The following is an 18,531-nucleotide window of genomic DNA, read 5'->3' as shown; positions in this document are numbered from 1 at the left end:
CGCCACGAACCACGATGGTGCCTTCACCGCATCTCTTCCTTACACGCCGCTAGCCAAGCTCGATCACCTTCTCTGCCGGTCTCAAAGTCGCCTGCAGAAACGACACCCCCGGCACAGCCTCTGCGAAAGCATAGCCTAGAGTAAACAAGTGAAAAAGAGCTAGCCAGTAGGTGAGAAACGGACGACAAAAGCATGAAGAAGGCAAGACTTTGCGAGTTTCCATCATCTCGAGAGAGGAATCACCGGATGCGAATGCTCGTAGACTTCCTGGGTCGTCACTCGGCGTCCAGCGACGTAAACTGCAGCAAGAAGCGTTCGCTTGACCGAGATAGTCTGTCAATAGGAGTAACGAGTATAACGCCAAAAGAAACTCGACCGAATATCCACCTACCACACTATTGTGATTAACAAATGTACTATCCCCCTCCAATCTCACGTTGCTGCCATTGGCACTGTGTCACAAAAAGAACACGCGAAAGATGTAAAAGTAGAATTCCGACACGGGGAATTGAACCCCGGCCTCCTCGGACCTAATCGTTCATTAAGAACAGTTTGAGAGCGAGAAATCCTAGCCACTAGACCATATCGGATAGCAATGAATCATGCTTCGATACGACTAATAATATATCACACTTTTGTAAGGTACGCCAGACGAAGAGTGACGAAGCACATGGCACATGGATCAAAACCCACTCGCTCTTGCATGTCGTGACTAATTGACATATCGAGAAGTTGCATTTGATGGCAGAACAAAGGCTTGGTATTCCCATTATCGCATCGTTGAGCTAAAGACGAAAGAAAATGCTAAAGAAGGTCATTGGCGGGTGGAATGCCATCTGGAAACCAAAGGGTAATTGAAAAAGAAAAGCTGCGGGCAAATGACCAAGGCGTCAACAGCGAAAATTGAGACCCAGAACCGATACCAACGAAGAAGAGGAAAGTTAAATCAGAAAGGGGATTTGCAAGCCTCGGCCGTGGTTAGATAAAGAGAACACGCCCGTCGAGAAGGGAAGTCGTGGGCAGACGACGCAAGCGTCAAGAGAAAGAAGCGAAACAAAGAAAGAACCCCTGCCACTGTTTGTAACGAGCACCAGAAGACTGCGTCTTCACCAGTTCATCTTTGTGTGATTTTTCTCATGCTGGGACCGAAAGTGGAGGATGGTAGACACGCACGTTACTCGCCAAGGACGATTGGTGAATTGCGCTTTGAGCCCTGATGGAAGCTGTGCCGGGAGGAGTGGAACTATGGAGATTCGCCGGGGTCCTTCGCCGAAAAAAGAGTGAGTGCTGGAAGAATGGAGTTCTGGCGAAAGACAGGAGCGTCGCGAGCAAAGAAGAGAAGATCTTGAGCGTGACAGAGAAAGGTATCGACCACACCACCTCGCAGAGCCACCGACCGAATCAAGGACTGATGTTGCTGATTGAAGGGTTACGAATGTTGACTGACGGTTGACGACTGATGAACGACGCCAGGAAAGTCAACTGTGGTATTCGTTGACCAAAGAAGAAGAAGTTGCAGAAAATGATGATCGAAGCTCTCAGAGTGGGAGCGCTGAGCCATTCCTCCTGCCGACGGGCAACAGAGGTGAACGTGTTGCCACAATGCTCGAGGACGATTAAGAGAGAGTAGAAATCAGTAACGGATCAGAGGACCTGGCAGGGTGAAGGTCATGTTGCCGTCTCGGCGACTAGTGCAAGTGCAAGTGATGTCTTCCTCGTTATGTTCGTAGGAGATCACAATGTCCCTAGAGGCGGAAGAGTAGAAATTGACCTGGACTTGCTTCAGACGAGGGGCGATCGCGAGCATCTTCGTGGCCAGCTGGCGCATCAAGGGGTGTCTGTTGTTCAGGGTGAGTCAAGGAGTTCTCGCATGTCATATATGCAAGAAACGTACGCGTGGGAAGATTCACAAGGCAAAGTAGGGTAATAGAGCATCAGGGACTCAAGGGCTGGGAAATGGGCTTTCAAGGGGATGATCTTGACCAAGGCTCCGAGCGACAATGTCTTCAAGCCTGGATGCTGTCTCGCTAAGCTCGCGATCCAGCGAGAAGGTACTCTGTGTTCGGTCTCAAGATGCAGATGCTCCAGAGGGCAGAGGCGGGATAGAGGGAGAAAGTCTGCGATGTTGCGGTGATGAAAATTGACAACAAGATCATGGTTGATACTCAACTTCTCCAGCCGAGTCAAATGCGTGAGGGGCTGGAACATTCCAGGTTGAACTGAAACACCGAAGTCGCGCAATGTGACATCTAGCACCAAGAGTTTGTCCATTGTACCGATGGCACGGAAGACACTGACTGCGGCGGATGTGAATGTCTCGCCGGGAAGCAAGTCCTGACTAACGTCAAGCTGGAGACTTTGGAGAGTTGTCAGCTTTGGCAACAATTCGCATGCTGCACTGGCAGGTGTCCACAAGCACAAGCGGCGTAGGTTAGCAAAAGCATCTGGCACTTGCAGGGCCCGTATAACGGTGGTATGATCCACGTGCACTGTCATGCCGAGCTCTCTCATGACTTTGCCAGAAGCAGCTACGACGAACAGTTCGGTCGAGGACAGGCTACCTCCGAACAAGGTCACGAGAGGCGGTATAGTCTGGATGAGACGCAAGAAGCTCAAGGGATCACCGCCCTGCACTTGGACCTGACTGCCGATCTTGAGGTGCTTCAGACCTCTGAGTAGGTTCAAGGCCGGTAAGAAGCCATCAGTCGTGCCATTGCGAACCTCCAAGCGGATGAGACTGGATTTGATGAAGCTGCTGATGTTGACGGGGTTGTTTACAGAGGCTGCAGAGAGGTGCTCGACGCTGAGCTCTTGGAGTCGAGGTGGTTGGATGCGGAGGTCTCTGGGCTGTATACCGGTGCGTTCGAAGTGCAAAGTTTGTTTCCGGATGCACATCAGGAACCGATCCTGTTGCTCAGCATTCATCGTAGGAAGTTTCGCGTAGCCACGAATGTTGCAGACCTGCCACAGGGCTTCCTCTGCTGGGTGAGCGAGCGACTTGCAGGTGATCATAACATTCAAGATGTCCCTCTGATTGGTGATGTTTTCGAAGATAGCTTGGATAATCTCGGTCGGCAGCGTGGTCAATCTGCAGCTGCAGTCTGATTTGGATGTTGTAAGCTCTGCCATGTCTTCCAAATACAAATTCGGACGGGCAGAGGAGAGCGGAGACTTCGTCATGGTTGCTGAGAAGAAGCTCCCGGAGAGGACAAGCGGCGGTGGGAGATGTTCGATGTACTGAACTTGTTCGAGTTGGAAGCGATACTGGATTCGGAAGGACTGCTTGTGGAGGCGTCTCCCTGAGACTGAGGATGCGACAATCCACTGCGGCTGTCTTCTGTGGATTGACTTTGCGGTTGTTGGAACACGTCGCGACTTTGATAGGAATGCGACGTCAAGTAGCGACAACGGTAATGTAATGGGAATGAAGATGTTGCGACAATGGTCGAAAAGCAACGCGTCAAAGATGATGTTGCTGAAGGGCGATGGCGTGATAGAGTGTTCGATTCCGCTCTCCCGAGCAGTGACGCTACGGGTGCTGACTCAAGGCGAGAAAGGTGACACGTCTTCCTGATGGTAAGATTGAGGGAATCAAAAAGTTGCTGAGGGTAGTGCTCAAGATGCGCTTGTTGTTTGTGTGTAAAAGTCTTGGATCGAGGGTCACGGAAAATTCGACCACGACAATCGATCCGAGGCGTACCTTAGGCATCTGGACATTACAAAACCGCTCGTTCGCTCTGGGTCACCTGTCGATGGTCACAGTCTGACTCCACTCGAGACAGACTAAGGAGCTTAGGGTGCATCAATGTCTGGTGATATCCGAGAATGCACATCTTGTCCGAAACCAAACACATAGCAAACCCAAAGGTGAACAGTCGAGCAAATGCTCGTAGAACAACGATCCACCAGGCACGATGGCGACAAAAACCCCTCTGTGGCAGTCACAAAAAGAGTCAATGCAGGTCCAGATAAGCAGAAGCCCGTAAACAGCAACTAAAGGGATCCACCGAAGGCCTGTGATATCCTTCAATCCTTAACCCACCAGCTCATGACTACACTCCTCAATATCCAAATTCCCAACCCAGAGGTTCACCAGCGACATATCGGTCTCTTTCAGAGCTCCACGTACAGTCTTGATATCTCGCGTTTTTTCCGTCGCCTTCACAATCAACACAGTATCATCTTCCCTCGATCCCTCATCCAGGATAGCAAAAAACTCCACATTGATGTCACTCCCTGTATGCTTTACGAACGCTTGAAGCAGTTCAAAGCACTCTTCTGCACTTCTGCCCTGAAAAGGCGCTGGTGAAGTAGTAACAGCCTCCATGGGGATGTTTGAGACTTTTGTGTATGTTTTTGAGAGGTCGGTGATTACGACCATGGCGAAATCGAGATCAAGACCTTCTTTCTGCTTGACATTGAGTTCTATGAACCGATCGAGGAACTTCAAGGGTTATTTAGTCGTCAACCGGACACCTTCACGCTTTATTGTGCACTCACCTTCGCATCGAATCGGGCTGCACAGCATACTGGAAGGACACTCATTTGAGAATGAGATGGTGTTCACCGGATGTTATAGCATGAGCATACTTCCGGGCAGCAATTTGCACGACAAGGAATATCATTGAGGGATATTCACATCTTTCCGAAGAACTGCGACTGCTGCCTGCAAATTCGCCACACCCGTTTGCCAAGTCTGCTTCCTTCGTACGTAGGATTCTGGTGCCTATATCGACCCCACCTGCCAAGAGACAAGTGTAGATGCTTACTGCAACATCATCATCGTATAGAAGGGTGAGAGTGCAATATTGGAACACTAGTTGACTCTTCGAATGAACACATCCAGCGATGGAACATGCAACCCTGGTTGAAAAATACACGGCTGCCCAGCAAGACTGGCTGGATCGTATGTCTACCCTCGACGCAACATCAACACAATGGGACATCGTTCTGACATTTCGCGATCTTCTACTTTCGCAAACTAATCCACTCGCCGCCGCAAAACGTATAGCAGAGCTGATACTCTCACATCCAAACGTTATGGAAGCCTACGACTACACGTTAGGCTGTTTCCTTGAAGCTGTCGAGTTCTTTCCTAGCAATAATATCTCATCACTCCTTGCCGCCTTTCTGGCTACCCTAGCTGGCTTGCCCGACGCGACGAATCAGAGGGAAGAGCCATTGGTAATTATATCATCAAAAACAACAACCATACAACCAGGCGACGCAATCATCGTCCACTGGGCAGGCAGAGAAGAAAAGCTCTGGCATCATCTTCCCCGGTTCTCACTTTGGTTGCGAGAAAGAATGAATGGACCAGAAGCTTATCTCAGCAGAGGCGACTCTCCTGAGACTGCGAAAGCGACATGGAAGAATATAAACACTTTTGTTGCGATACTGTTCCGAGACCACGGAACCAAGTTTCCAGAACTATTCGGTCCCCTGGTCACATATGCTTTCGCCACTCTTGCTGATGCTCTTGAGAGTTCACCCAGGTCAAGGCTTGGGAGGAACGTGCCACTGCACTTGCCAGCAGCATATCAGTGGATTCTACTGGCTGGGGTGGAAGTCTACAACGCTGTCAAGGAACGAGATAACGAAGAGTTTTGGTCGGCGAGAGCAGGACAACTTTGGACTCGAGAAGGCGTGAGAGACGAAGTTGACGAGAAACGGTGGTGCTTCTGGATGTACAGATTCGGAGAGTTGAAGGCAGATGCTCGATTGGATGCTGCCATGAATTGGGAGGCTGCACAAGCAGAACTGAGAATGGAAAATCTGGCGATCGGATGGAATTCTGAAAGTTGAGCTTTTGCAGTACGGAGACACGGCAGTGGAGAAATACGTAACGAAATATGCTCGTTACGGAGCTCTCGATTTGACTCGACTGTCTGTACGACCGTCAGACTGTGTATCGATCGCCTCGGGGCGACTCAGCCGTATACAATCTCTTGCGACGGCAGACTCCTTCGGCCACGCAAGTGCAGAGTCTCCATTGGATCTAGTAGTCTCATCTCTTGAGTAGTGAAGTTTCTCAATACCCTTGTTGCCGATTTCCTCTGTCGAATCGTGAAAGAGAGGATTTCTTGCTTCACCGCAAAGACTTCATTTGCAGAGCTCTGGCTTTCAATCATCGTAAAGACGTTACCTCGTGCAAAGAAGACTCGACAAAAAGAAAGATATTATCATATAGACAGACTGTCCTCATTACAGCCGTTCATACGGCGTAGTCGCCTTGGCACCCTCGGTCGACTCATTCATCGTATCCTGCCTACCCCTATACCCGACTCCCAACCTCCCCGCACTACTCCCAGTCTTCTTGACCGCGCCCTCGACCCTCGAACCACCGCCATTGATCCTCCTCTCATCTTCCTCTTTAACACTACTCCCATCGCTGCCTTCACTGAGACTCGTGCGGATCTCTACACTCTGCACCACTTCTCTGGTTTTCCAGGCATGGCCGAGTCCAGGTGATGGTAGGGGAGGTAACTCGTGCTCGTAACTTCCTCCAGCCGCAATGACAACATTCGTGGTCCCTTTATCCTGGCCTCCAGCTCGAAGTTCATCAAGCGTGACCAACGTCTGATCTTCCACATCCAATCTTTTACTCCTCTTGTTCGCCCCAGAGCGGCTGTACGTGTTGCCGAAAGGTTTTGAGCCTGTAGCAGTGGTGGAAGCAACGCCAAAGTGTGCGCGGAGGGAGGAGAGTAAAGGGCGTAAAGTGGCGATGTTGGCGGCTGTGGCGGTGATGCCGAGTTCGACTGTTGTCCAGATTGCGACGTCGGCGGTGTTGTACAAGAATTCGCCTTTGAAGTCTTTGAGGGTGTGGACGAAGGGGGTGCGGATGATTGTTGCTGTGCTGCCCCTGTGATGTCCATCTCCATTAGCATTTCCTCCTTTTCTGGTTGCGGTGGGTACTGGTGTAAACTTACAAGGCAGCAAAACCGAGAATGGAAACCACCAGAACTTTAGTCTGCTTCTTCATTTGCAACTTTCTTACAATAAAGAACGGTAAAAGTCCAAACGTCCAATCCGCAACTGAATTCAACACCGAAACAACATAGGTCAAAATCATAATGACATCGGGACTTATACATTTGCCATGATGGCTAGGATTGAGATCCCACCAAAAGGAGATGGGTCGACATTGAAAGGTAACCAGCAAACAGTAAGGAACGGCGAAAAGGACGTTGAGGATCATGATCCAGCGGATGATCCAGATGTGGATGCGATTGACAGCGATGCGGAGGAGGAAGAGACCGATGCTGATCTTGAGGGCGGCGGTAGAGAGTGTGTAGAAGATTTCGCAGAAGAACCAGTACTGGACGGGGAATGTTAATGGTTACATCATCGCTGACTGATGTGAAAACTGGTAGACTAACCATCAGGCCCATCTGTGCGGTGTCATCATCCAGAAGATATCTTTTCTTGCCGTTTCCGTGAGCGACACCGCATAATTGAGAGACCAGATATGTGAGGATAAATCCGAATGCTATCACCATAGCAGCATCATCCCAGCCAGCTTGACTTCGGAGAATCTTGGTTCTGATCTGATGTCAGTGCCGTGATCATAAAGGAACGGTAGGCCACAAAATCTTACCGGGTATAAACTCTCAGGCAAGTAGACAACGCTGTAGGAATTAAGAAAGCGATAGCTACGCCAAGAATTTGGCCGCTTCTATCATCTGTGCCCATGTCTTCTGTGGGTGTGGGTTTATCCTTGATATGTGCGTGCGCAACAGAATGAACGAGTATAGGAATACAAAATAGGAAATGTGGTCAAGTGGACATGGTATACGTAGTTGGAGAAAAAGGGGGGGAAAAGAAAAAGAAAGAGAGTAGAAAGAGAAACAAGGGATATGAATGGAAAGAGGCAAGACGAGGCCTACTATATGGAATGCCTAGATTCCTCTCCACGTGAGGGATAGGCTTCAGGCCCACACCATAGTAAGGCGAACATGGATCAACACTACTAGCTTCGAGAGGGGTCCAAGGAGGAAAAGTAAGCCGAGTCAAGCGGCCGAAACGAGCATTTTCGTGGGGATGATCCAAAAGGTCGATTCGTTAGCACTGGATCAGCAAGACTGAGTGACATATTCGGTGATGATTTTCGGACTCTCAGGCCTGTGCATCACCTGTGCTCCGCTACGCAATCTACTCGTACAAGCGACGGCCCATGTTGGCGACTGTCAATTAGTGTCAAGCAAGGGAGCTGTAGATTGATCTTGTCTTCGTCGGTGACACTCTTGCCACGCGACTGACGAAAATAGAAAGCTGTTGGAATGATGTAAGACCGAAAGAAGTCGACACGTGAAACAAAATCCCGAATACCCAGTACTGGAGACACAGTGCGATGCAGGGACAAGGCTTGGAAGGAAGAATGATCGGCAACGTGGGCATGGCCAATGCATGGAAAGGCAATCTATCATACTGTAAACCTTGAACACGACGACTCAAGCGATGCGCGCCTTAGATAGGGAGTTGATGAATCGCCGTCTTCGAATCGAGTGTCAAGATAGCCGCGGAGTCATTCATTGGTACCAGAAAATAACACTGACTCGAGTCGGGAGGCAAACAGCGGGTAGTATTTGAGAACTAGTTGAAAGCTGAATAGACTGGTCAAGAGAGTCATGTTAGAAGAAAAGAAAGGCTGTCGAATTTTGATGACTCGGCGTGACTGGTGTCAGTGTCGGGACCGTGCACCAGCTCAAGCATTCGGGCAAAAATCCTGAAACCGCCGCAGCCGAAACCTTCTCCAAGTGCCTGTCGATTACAGCGGCAGGATTCGACTGTCTGCCTCTACTGAGCTCTGTGAGGACACCGCCTCTGCCCAATTGGTGAGAAGTCTCTAGAGAATTTCGCATGAAGCCTGCCAAGAACTCGGCCGAGTCGAGACAGGAGAAAAGAGGCTCGGCCAAGAAGACCTAAAGCAGACAGCAATGACTAGCTATACAGGATAGCAGACGATCGTCCCCCTATCGCAGTGCTATTGGTCTCTGTTGACACAGCCTCTGTCGCTTACAATCTTGAGCAGATCTGATCAAGCCCGTCGTCGATTGATCTTCTAATTCGAGCACAGCAAGTTGGACTTGAGGTCAAGGTGCGTCGGACATGGCAGGGAAGCTGAGATTTTCGTTCGTCAATCGCGGTTGAGTCGGATGGCTTGTGGATGATTGTTGATGGATTATCGATGCATGATCGATGACAAAGAAACAGATGTCAGACGCGGGGCCGAATTTGCGCCCGAGGACGAAGCTTCCTCTTTGAATGCTCCCACTCGTCGAAGGTGCGTATAATGCATTCCTCTACTCAGGCACCTTCACACCCGTAACCTCCTCAAGTATCTTCAACAACTTCTCCTGCCTCTCCACATCTTCAGCCTCTTCTCTATACGCCCTCTCCTTCATCTGATAGAAATGTCCGACGTCCTTCTTCCCAGCTTCACTCTGCCCGGTACACACCATCGCAAACGTCTCGACCGCAGCATCCAAATCATCCATCGCATTCGGCCCTCCCATCTTCGTCTTCACCCACCCCGGATCCACCGAAGCCGTAGGGATGCCAAACTTGCGATTGAACGCGAACCCAAACATGATATTGTGTAATTTTGAATCCGCATATCCTTGTGCTCCGTTTCCCCATTGTGCCTCTCCTCGTTGTTGCCAAGTGATGTCGGTGAGTGCAGCATTGCCATTCTGATGCAAACCACTGGAGACGTAAATCAAGCGGGAAGGCTTGTCCATGAGACAGGAAAGGATGTAAGGCGCCACTGTGTTCACTGCTACCAAAGCAGGTAGACCGTCTTCGGTTGCGCGGAAGGGACCGAGGTAGAGTCCTGCGTTGTGCATTACGGCATCGTAAGGGCCGTGTTTGTTTGCTTCTGCTGCGAAAGCTTTGATGCCGGCGATGGTGCTGAGGTCGCCGGTGAGGCAGTTGTGGGCCGAGGGGCAGGCGGAGAGGGCGTCCGAGGCGCGCGAGGCGTTGCGGGCGTGGAGTGTGACTTGGTGGGAGTTTTTGGCGAGGAGTTTTGCGGTCAGGAGGCCGAGGCCATCGCTGGAGCCTGTGATGAGGATACGCATCTTGGTCGTGTTGCAGAGTGGTAGAGATTGAAATGAAGGAGAGGTGAGGTGAAGTAGAGTTGGGGTTTGTATGTCCATCGAGGTGTTATGAGTGCGTCATCTGTGTGACTTCAGGCTAAAGTGTTGAGAATACTCGAGTACAATGACACTTTGATGCCAACTTGATGCTCTGACCTTGCGCTTGTCACACGACAGAAAACGATGCTGATTATAGAACTTATATATGGTGCTGTCGATCGAAGCAAGGTTGGTAGTTGGACAGACGACGAAGCGTCCCCGGGCGCAATCTCGACAGCGTCGCGACGTCGAATAGATGTCTTTCTTTTCGACTGTCGGCCTGTATCATCTCGTCGTGCCACGATCGTGAAGCCGTCGTCACATTGGTAAGAGAAATATGAGGAGTTGTAGTAAGTACTTTTGGTATCATTTTTCGAGCAAGAAAAAACTATCTAAGGCTTCTCAAGGTCGAGCCAACTATCATATTCACACTCCAGTCTCCCGATAGGCGATTCTTCGTCCCAAGCTTCTTCACGAAGACTCTCTGGCATACAGCGAGTATTGAGGCGATCAACCTCTCTTCTCAACATCGATGTGGACCTCAGTCTCGGTGACCTCACCATGTTTGGTCATGCCCATCTCGTTGGCAAAAGTGGTAGTGGGTCTCCAACCAGCAGAGTTGCGGGGAGTAACCTCCTCAAGCATCTTGTCAACCTGCTCAAGCGACAAACCCTTGGTCTCAGGCACGAGGAAGTAGGCGTAGATGCAAGCGCAGGTGCACAGAGTACCCCAGACGAAGAAGACCTTGGGGCCGAGGTTGCCCTGACCCTTGGCCTTACCAACCATGTAGGGAGTAATGGCGGCAATGATTGTGTTCCACAGCCAATTGCTGGCAGTAGACAGACCGACACCGCGGGAACGAATGGGCAGGGGGAAGATCTCACCGATTAAGACCCAAGCGCCAGGACCCCAGGTTGAGGCGAAGAAGGAGATGGCGAGACAAATGAAGGCAATCTGGGCTGAGGTGGCGGCGTGGTTGTCGATAGAAATGGCGGTGCCGAGAATGGCAGTCAAGAACTGACAGGTGAGCATGCCAAGGGCACCCCAGATGAGCAGGGGACGACGACCGAAGCGTTCGATGGTCCAGAATGAGATGGGAGTGGAAAGAACGTTGACGAGGGTGGTGATGAGCCCGATCAGGAAGGGGTTGGAGATGGTGCCCTGTTGCTGTCAGTCACTGCTGTCAAGATGCAAGAATACAAGACTTACGAGCTGCTGGAAGAAGGTGGTACCGAAGAAGAAAATGAAATTGACACCGGTCCACTGCTGCATCATCTGCAGAGAAGTTCCCAGGATGGTGCGACGGAGGTTGCTGTTGGCCTTCCAGATCGATCCCTTGAAGCAGTTGGCCCACGATGAGAAGTAGCTGCCCTGAGGAACAACAGACAATTCGTACTCGTGGTTGGCGATGATCTCAGCGAGTTCCTCGGTGACAAACTGCGAGTCGATGGGCTGACCACGCACGGATGCAAGGGCCTTGGCTGCCTTCTCGTGCTCGCCTTTCTTGACAAAGTAACGAGGCGACTCGGGCAGGAAAGCAATGCCACCACCAAGGATGAGGGCCCACAGGAGCTGAACGGCCACTGGAATACGGTACGATCCACTGTCCATGCGGTTCTGAGTGGCGTAGACGACGACCGAAGCGAGGAGGATACCGATGGTGATGCAGAATTGGTAGCAGGCGATGAGGGCGCCACGAACCTTTCTGGGGCAGATTTCGGACATGTACAGGATGACAACTGCTGACTCGAAGCCAACACCCAGTCCAGCAACAAAACGACCGGCGGCCATGAGGGGGATAGTGGTCGAGATGACCTCCATGATGACTCCGGCCATGAAGATCAAGCAACCGAGCATGATGGTGGTGCGACGACCGAAGAAATCGGCAAAGTCACCAGCAATCAGGGCGCCTGTCGACTATCAGAACGAGCCTCGAGTGTAAGAGGCTAGGAGGTAACGTACCAAAGAAGGTTCCAGCAGACAGGATAGAAGTGACGAGCGCCTTGTCGCTAGCACCGACAACAAAATCTTCGGCGGGAGTATCGTAAGGAAGACCAGTAAAGGTGTGGATGGCATACTTCATGCCCATGACACCACTGATCCAACCGACATCGTAACCAAAGTAGATACCGCCGAACGATGCAAAGGCACACATGAGGTAAGCCTTGAGGGTGACGGGGGCTTCGATGCGGTCGACATCAGCCGTACCGCGGATGGAGTTAGGAGCCATTCTAGATGTGATGATCGTGTAACGAGAGTGGATGATGGAGCGAAGAAGGAAGAAAGAGGAAGAACAAGATATCTTATATGGTATTCAGGTGTCAGTGCGCGTATTGTTTCTTGCAGAGGCAGGCACGGTGGACTTGGAGAAGGTGCAAACAAGGTTCGACCATGAACTGGTATTGCTCTTCCCCTTCTCGACCATGATGGGGTCCCCGCGCTGCCCGCCATGAGACAGAGACATGGTTGTCGTCTGTTCTTTCTGTTCTCATTGAACTCAATTTGGAAAAGACTTTGCAAGATCTACTTCCAGAACTTCTTCCACGTGCAGCCGCTGTCAGTCTGTTTTCGTCACTGATCTGCTCTACCTGTACTTTTTGCTGCCCACGATGTCAGAGGACTGCACTTCGACAAGATACCTCACAGAGCAGTCACATTAATGCACAATCAGCATGTTCCCCCAGTATCAGAATGCCATCCCGAGATCAAATTGAGGAGACCCGGCCGAGTCTGAGAACAAGCGCCAGGGCGTGCTCTTACCTCTCGCTTGTAAGCTCTTTGCAGAACTCAAGCTCGAAGCCTTGTTGTTGCAGCCAAGCAAAGGCGTCAACGACTGATCTTTAGCGCATACCATCGACCCATGCTCTTCGCTGCCAGTGACCTCTCCTCATCTCCCCAGAGTTTGAAGAGATTGCCTCCAAGCCTGGAGATAGCCGTGTCAGACCGTTGTGAAGATGGAGAATGCGAGACAGGGAGATAAGAAAGGGTTGGAGATTCCAAAAAAGGCATCCAGCTTCGGCCCCAGACGTTCGCACTTCGACCAGCCGTTTCCTGGGGAAATTGATCCAGAAGAAGTTTATCTGCAAATTCTTCATCAACCTTCTCAGCACGAGACAGCTATTTGCGGACGTTCGATCTCGTGTTTCTCAAATATCTGACTTGGCAAACAGGAAATATCCTTCTCTTGCGTGCGAAAGCTTGTGAGGCGGTTGGCACCTCGGCTGAAAGGTGGTTGTGGATGTGAGGCATTCGGCCCTTCTTCAACTCTTCGCGGGGTCGAGAACTGGGGGAAACGCCTGCACGAACGCCTGCAAAAACGCCTTCGGCCTCAAGGAGAAGGTCATACGGCCCGACGAGACAAATCAGCGGGCCGATAGGACACAAGGAAGTGCATGTTATCAGCTTCCTATTCTGTCTCTCGCTGGCCGCAAGGCGTCGCAGCGTCTGCTCCGCACATACATACATACCATTCGAAGCAATGATCAAGCCGTCAAAAGACTTTCGAAGTCTTCAGGCTTGGTACTCAGCGAACGCGGCGATTGAGGCGACTGCGGTCTCCGGATTGACTTTGACATTTGGCGTGCGGAGGTCTGATATTGATCGAGGTGGACTGCGAAGCCTTGATAAGACCGTTCGAAATGTTGCGAAGGAGTCTCTGTTACCATTACCCCCCGACACGCCACGAGTCCTTGCAGAGCCATGTTCGTCATGCTTGCTGCATAGTATTTGATATATCGGGATGGATAAGTCGATCCCCTGGCGACCAACAAATCGTGACCGTGCTTGTGAATCTTGGCAAGAACATGCCATGTCTTTTGTCCTTCTCCTGGCGGAAGATGATGATGAATGCTATGCAACTCCTTGATTCCCAGATATCAACGCACTAGATGGAAGACACTTTGTCAACAAGTCAGGTTGAAATGTTGCGATTGCCAGCTCGCTTGTTGCTTCGGAGATTGGACCAGACAAGCCGCGCCCGAGAAACGCTCCATATGATTGCATGTCGTGAGGAAGATTTGCTGCCATAACACGACTGACGACGACCCTTGAGCGGACTGGACTTATAAATCAGCTCAACATATGTGTCAGAGGCTAAGTATCCAAGAAATACAATTGATAGAAGCTCTACAAGGACGACTGGCTATGCGATATTAGTTGTTAGTGGCAATCAGGGTCTTACCGTCCGCATGACCATCTTCCTTACCCATCTGATCTGGATATATGATTCGAAAATGAGCATATCTGCAGCATATCCGATATGGTCTAGTGGCTAGGATTTCTCGCTCTCAAACTGTTCTTAATGAACGATCAGGTCCGAGGAGGCCGGGGTTCAATTCCCCGTGTCGGAATTTTTACTTTTTGCTGTTTTGGCCCGATATCTTGTGTCCCAATGCTCCTTCAGTGAAGAGCAACGGTTTCGAATGTCTTTTCGTGTCTTATACTTCTTTCGCGCTCTGACAGTGTGGGCTGCGTGATCGTTCACAGGAGTCTGAATATCTTGTTCCCAACTGAGTCGTTGTCAAGACCAACTCTCCAAGATACTGCGGGCTTCGCAAACATGCATCCCCGATCAATCGCTTGCAGGATCACATCACCAACATACCCCCACGTCTATTTATAATGTATCACTCGCTTGATCATGACAACCACGGTGCTCGATATGCTGGTCAGTCTGGCACATTGCGTCCGTGTGCACAGCTCATGGACCGACCCCGCTCTGGACATACTATATCGTGGCGACCCCATGCCGACGATAAACAAAGAAACCCTCAGCCTCAAACTAGGTCGCAATACCAGGACGACCAGCGCGATCGCGAAAGCGCCTCTTGCTCGTCGACAGGCATTCGCAGCACGGGCTGCCTTACTTGATTTGAGCATGTTCAATCACTGGCCTTTGTGCTGCAGGATGTCTCATGAATTCCGATCCCCGAAATTGAAAAGTCTGGTCATCGATAGCGAGGGTGATTTGGGGCAGTACCTCACGGAGGAAAAAGAAAAAAAAAGACTCTAATTGGACTTGGCTTTCGTCTAACTTGGAGCATTTGATTGTATGCGATTGGGCTATGTACGAACGACCCTTCTACCATGACGTAGCTACGGGTGCTTGATTTCTAAAGAGATGACGATGGGGTAGAGCCAATCGTCCCGGCGAGAGTTTATGTTGTCTTGGGTTCTCTGTCTCGACTCAACACTTTACGGCTCAGCTGTGCATTCAAATCTTGCTATGTTTCCGGAAGCAGCTACCCTTGCATTGGTCCCGTCCAGATGACAGCAACAGGTCTAGTTCCTATGACTATCAAACTAGATCCAGATGAAGTAAAGGACCAAGAATTGCACAGGCCCGGCAATTGGTTCACGGAATCAGATGCAGCGGAGATGTTCCCTGGACTGACGAATCTAGAGGAGTTATCCATCGATGCAGGTTGCCAATGGTTTCCAGACCACCTATTGCAAACAATCTCGGTTTTCTGTCTTAACCTGAGAATAATTGAACTCATAGACAAGACTTCTGTGCGGCAATCTTTAGGGCCGAAAACCCCTCTGTTTGGAAATCTGAGGGAGATGAGGGTTGAGCTTGTCAAGTCTGCAGGGATGTCCGCTCACCGAGTGGTGGAAATTCTGAGTGCGGTCGCGCCGAAGCTTCAGAAGTCGGTCAATCTATGCGATGGATATGGAGAGGGCGGCTTCGAAATCGATGTTTCGACTGCCTTTGAACAGTCTCGCAAGTCGAGAAGGATGTCCGAAGACAGAGCTCTGTAGCTAAATCACAGAACGAGAGGGGTTTGTGCTCGCGTGCTCTTTTTTGGTCTTTCGGATTCGACGTTTAGCAGGGTGTAGCGGTCAGTCTTCCTGCTATCCGCGCACCATCAGCCGGCTCACCTCAACTTCTGGTTCGTCGTAGTCGTCATTGTCGCTGCGCATCTTGTATACACGAGGATGCATGTCGCTGCATGCACAGCTGGATGTAGGAGGTTATTCAGTCGCGTTGAACTCGGCAGTTGCGCGCGCAATCTAGACTCCTCAAGGTTAGGCTTATATCAACGAGCCTTGCGTGCCCGCTCGGAAGATCAGTAAAAAGGGGAAGAAACCATCAACACTGTGATCGCTTATTCAAACGTATAAGATCTTAAATACCCATCTCCATTCAAACAAATCAACATTTGAAGCTTCTCAAGCCAATGAAACCCCTGTCCAAATCGTTTCGTCGTCAACCCCTGCGGTCTTTGCACCCTCCACCTGACATTAGCATCTCTGTCCCAGACTTCAATCGTGCCGTCCCCGCACATGACGATCAGACGTTTTCCATCTGCACTCCAAGAGATCTGGCTGAAGCCTGCGTAGGTCTTTAGCATGCGACCCTCGACATCGATGGAGAAGGAATGCATGGTGTTGTCCGAAAAGGGATCCCAGAAGTATATATCTGTGTCTTGGGTTATTGCAATGTCGTTCCTTGATGACCAAGCGATGGAGCTGTGTCTGGAGGATGGGTCGCCGTGGTCGAAACTCGCGACTTGTTTGCCTGTCTCGACGGAGATCACAACAGTCACCAGAAGACTTGCAGCAACTCCAGTTTCCGTAGCTATTCGCTTGTCCTTTCCGCAGATGGCTATGTGCTGTGAGTCTGGCGACCAGGCTCCTGATGAGCATTGGCCATCCATCAAGTCAACCTTGTGTCTGCAGTCGCCTGTCGTGCTGTCAAAGATCCTGCAAGTACCTTCATGAGACGCAGAAGCAATATAACGGCCATCAGGACTGAAGCTAGTCCATACGATATATCCTCCATGACCAGCCAAAACAAACTTTGTACTCTTCAAAGCATAGTCGTATACCACAATCTCCGGAAGCTCTGCAAGTGGACGTCCTCCGCGTTGAAGACCGTGATTGTTAGTTACGTATAGAAAGTGTTTTCCTCTTGAGCTGGAGTCTCGCGAACCACATAATTTGCCGTCGACGTGAGGGACGGATGCGAATAGCAGACTGCCCTGTAGATCCTGTAGAGCTTTGGTGTAGTTTTCACGCAGCGTGTGCAGTAAAGGCTGGATCACTGAATCCATGGGTCCGTGGGTACGAGTGATCTGAGAAACGATGGGTGCAAGAGATTCGTCCACAAGACTTGGTGCATCCATGAGATTTGCCCGGTCGATCGACATGCTCCCATCAGAATTTAGTTCTAGGAAGTTCAATTTGTCGTTAAAGCCCCCTCGATCCGAGGTCGCCACAATGACAAGATATCCTCCACCTTCACGACTCAAATCATGGAATCTCATCCTCGGAGACGAGTTCTCCGGACACCAAAACTGAGCTCGTCGTTCCTGGGTCGCAATGTCGTATATACTGACATTCAACCCGCCACAAACGGCAACGAGTTTCGCGTCGCAACTGACGGCGTAGTGGTGATTTGTGTGGTCATGGCTAGAATATGCGATCCCGATTGCGCTGTCTTCGTCACCCCAGAACCGATGAGCTGGCTTGGATCCTTGTGCCCATGATGCTGGAGTGCCGTTGACGTTGAACTGTTTTCGAACGCTGTAGACAAAGTCCGCGAGGAACTCTTGTCTGCTCATTGAAGGCATGTTGCCCAATGATAACAGATTGTTGGCTTGATTGAATGCAGAAGTCCTTGGGAGAGTCGTTTTCGTAGTCCGCACGTCCATTGTGACGTCATAGTGACACTATAAAAACGATCTTCCATCTCTAATAGAAGCTTCGAAACACATTATTCGCTTCATATTTATGGTTCCTGGCAGGCAACCCATGACGTAGCATCGTGTGCACAGCTCATTTTGGTGGCTCTACGGTCAGAAGCATGGTCTGTGTAAGGCATGCAAGAAAAGCTGGGAGATGTCAGATCTGCGTTAGTACTAGTGGTGGCAGTGGTGGTCTTTATGATGCTATGAAAAAATCAATCGAGAAGCACTCAGAGGGACAGGAGACAGGATATAGAGCAAAACAGATAGAATGCACGTGCTGATTTTCCGGTTTACGAAGGCATTCTGAGTCTAGGGACATCAGGTAAGCAGGAACAGTTTATAGCCAGCGGAACGACTCGTTTCCATCCTTAGACATTGTCCATCCTTTTTGCCTTCTCCAGTTTCATCGTTCAAAACATTCTCTAATCATGCGCTCCGTGCCATTCTCTGCCTTCTCTGCTCAATCTCCTCCTTGCCATCATCCATCAGATAGAGATGCAACTTCTCAAGCCTTGGACAATGCCGCAGAACAATGTCGATATGAGTAGGAACCACCGCAATCTCATCCATCAAACTCATCGTGGGTTTCGTTTCCGTGCTGGGACTCAACCACTCGGTCTCATGCTCGGTACCCCCAGATTTATCCATGTACTTCCCTGAAGTGGGAATGAAAGACTCCAACTGCGGAAAGTTGGGTGCTTCCTGGG

The 18,531-nt window shown here is 50.4% G+C and overlaps 6 protein-coding genes across 6 annotated transcripts; 1 reads left to right on the top strand and 5 right to left on the bottom strand.

The window, feature by feature from the left end:
• Nucleotides 1-1,633: 1,633 nt before the first annotated feature.
• M436DRAFT_67745 (uncharacterized protein) lies at nt 1,634-4,545 on the bottom strand (the record flags this gene model as incomplete). Its single annotated transcript, XM_013567579.1, has 6 exons — nt 1,634-1,838; nt 1,895-3,538; nt 3,701-3,746; nt 3,785-3,932; nt 4,043-4,444; nt 4,501-4,545. The coding sequence occupies 6 exons, from the start codon at nt 4,543-4,545 to the stop codon at nt 1,634-1,636; spliced, it is 2,490 nt and encodes an 829-aa protein (XP_013423033.1).
• Nucleotides 4,546-4,848: 303 nt separating this feature from the next.
• On the top strand, nt 4,849-5,805 carry M436DRAFT_57476 (uncharacterized protein; the record flags this gene model as incomplete). Its single annotated transcript, XM_013567564.1, has 2 exons — nt 4,849-5,184; nt 5,263-5,805. 2 exons carry the CDS (start codon nt 4,849-4,851, stop codon nt 5,803-5,805), a joined length of 879 nt encoding a protein of 292 aa, XP_013423018.1.
• An 843-nt stretch (nt 5,806-6,648) lies between these two features.
• On the bottom strand, nt 6,649-7,680 carry M436DRAFT_24623 (uncharacterized protein; the record flags this gene model as incomplete). The annotated part of the gene is made up of 4 exons (XM_013567540.1): nt 6,649-6,862; nt 6,930-7,318; nt 7,380-7,542; nt 7,598-7,680. Coding segments are annotated over 4 exons (849 nt in total), but the record flags the coding sequence as incomplete, so codon positions are not given.
• Nucleotides 7,681-9,302: 1,622 nt separating this feature from the next.
• On the bottom strand, nt 9,303-10,076 carry M436DRAFT_57484 (putative daunorubicin C-13 ketoreductase; the record flags this gene model as incomplete). The annotated part of the gene is made up of 1 exon (XM_013567567.1): nt 9,303-10,076. The coding sequence occupies one exon, from the start codon at nt 10,074-10,076 to the stop codon at nt 9,303-9,305; it is 774 nt and encodes a 257-aa protein (XP_013423021.1).
• A 567-nt stretch (nt 10,077-10,643) lies between these two features.
• Nucleotides 10,644-12,363, bottom strand: M436DRAFT_57425 (monosaccharide transporter; the record flags this gene model as incomplete). Its single annotated transcript, XM_013567556.1, has 3 exons — nt 10,644-11,294; nt 11,343-12,043; nt 12,096-12,363. 3 exons carry the CDS (start codon nt 12,361-12,363, stop codon nt 10,644-10,646), a joined length of 1,620 nt encoding a protein of 539 aa, XP_013423010.1.
• Nucleotides 12,364-16,240: 3,877 nt separating this feature from the next.
• M436DRAFT_57415 (WD40 repeat-like protein) lies at nt 16,241-17,698 on the bottom strand (the record flags this gene model as incomplete). Its single annotated transcript, XM_013567553.1, has 2 exons — nt 16,241-17,285; nt 17,427-17,698. The coding sequence occupies 2 exons, from the start codon at nt 17,696-17,698 to the stop codon at nt 16,241-16,243; spliced, it is 1,317 nt and encodes a 438-aa protein (XP_013423007.1).
• Nucleotides 17,699-18,531: the final 833 nt, after the last annotated feature.

Source organism: Aureobasidium namibiae, assembly GCF_000721765.1.
Source record: "Aureobasidium namibiae CBS 147.97 unplaced genomic scaffold scaffold_24, whole genome shotgun sequence".
In the NCBI taxonomy this organism is placed as follows: Eukaryota; Fungi; Ascomycota; class Dothideomycetes; order Dothideales; family Saccotheciaceae; genus Aureobasidium; species Aureobasidium namibiae.
Note: the sequence above shows the minus strand (reverse complement) of the source record. Positions and strands in the feature narration are given on the sequence as shown.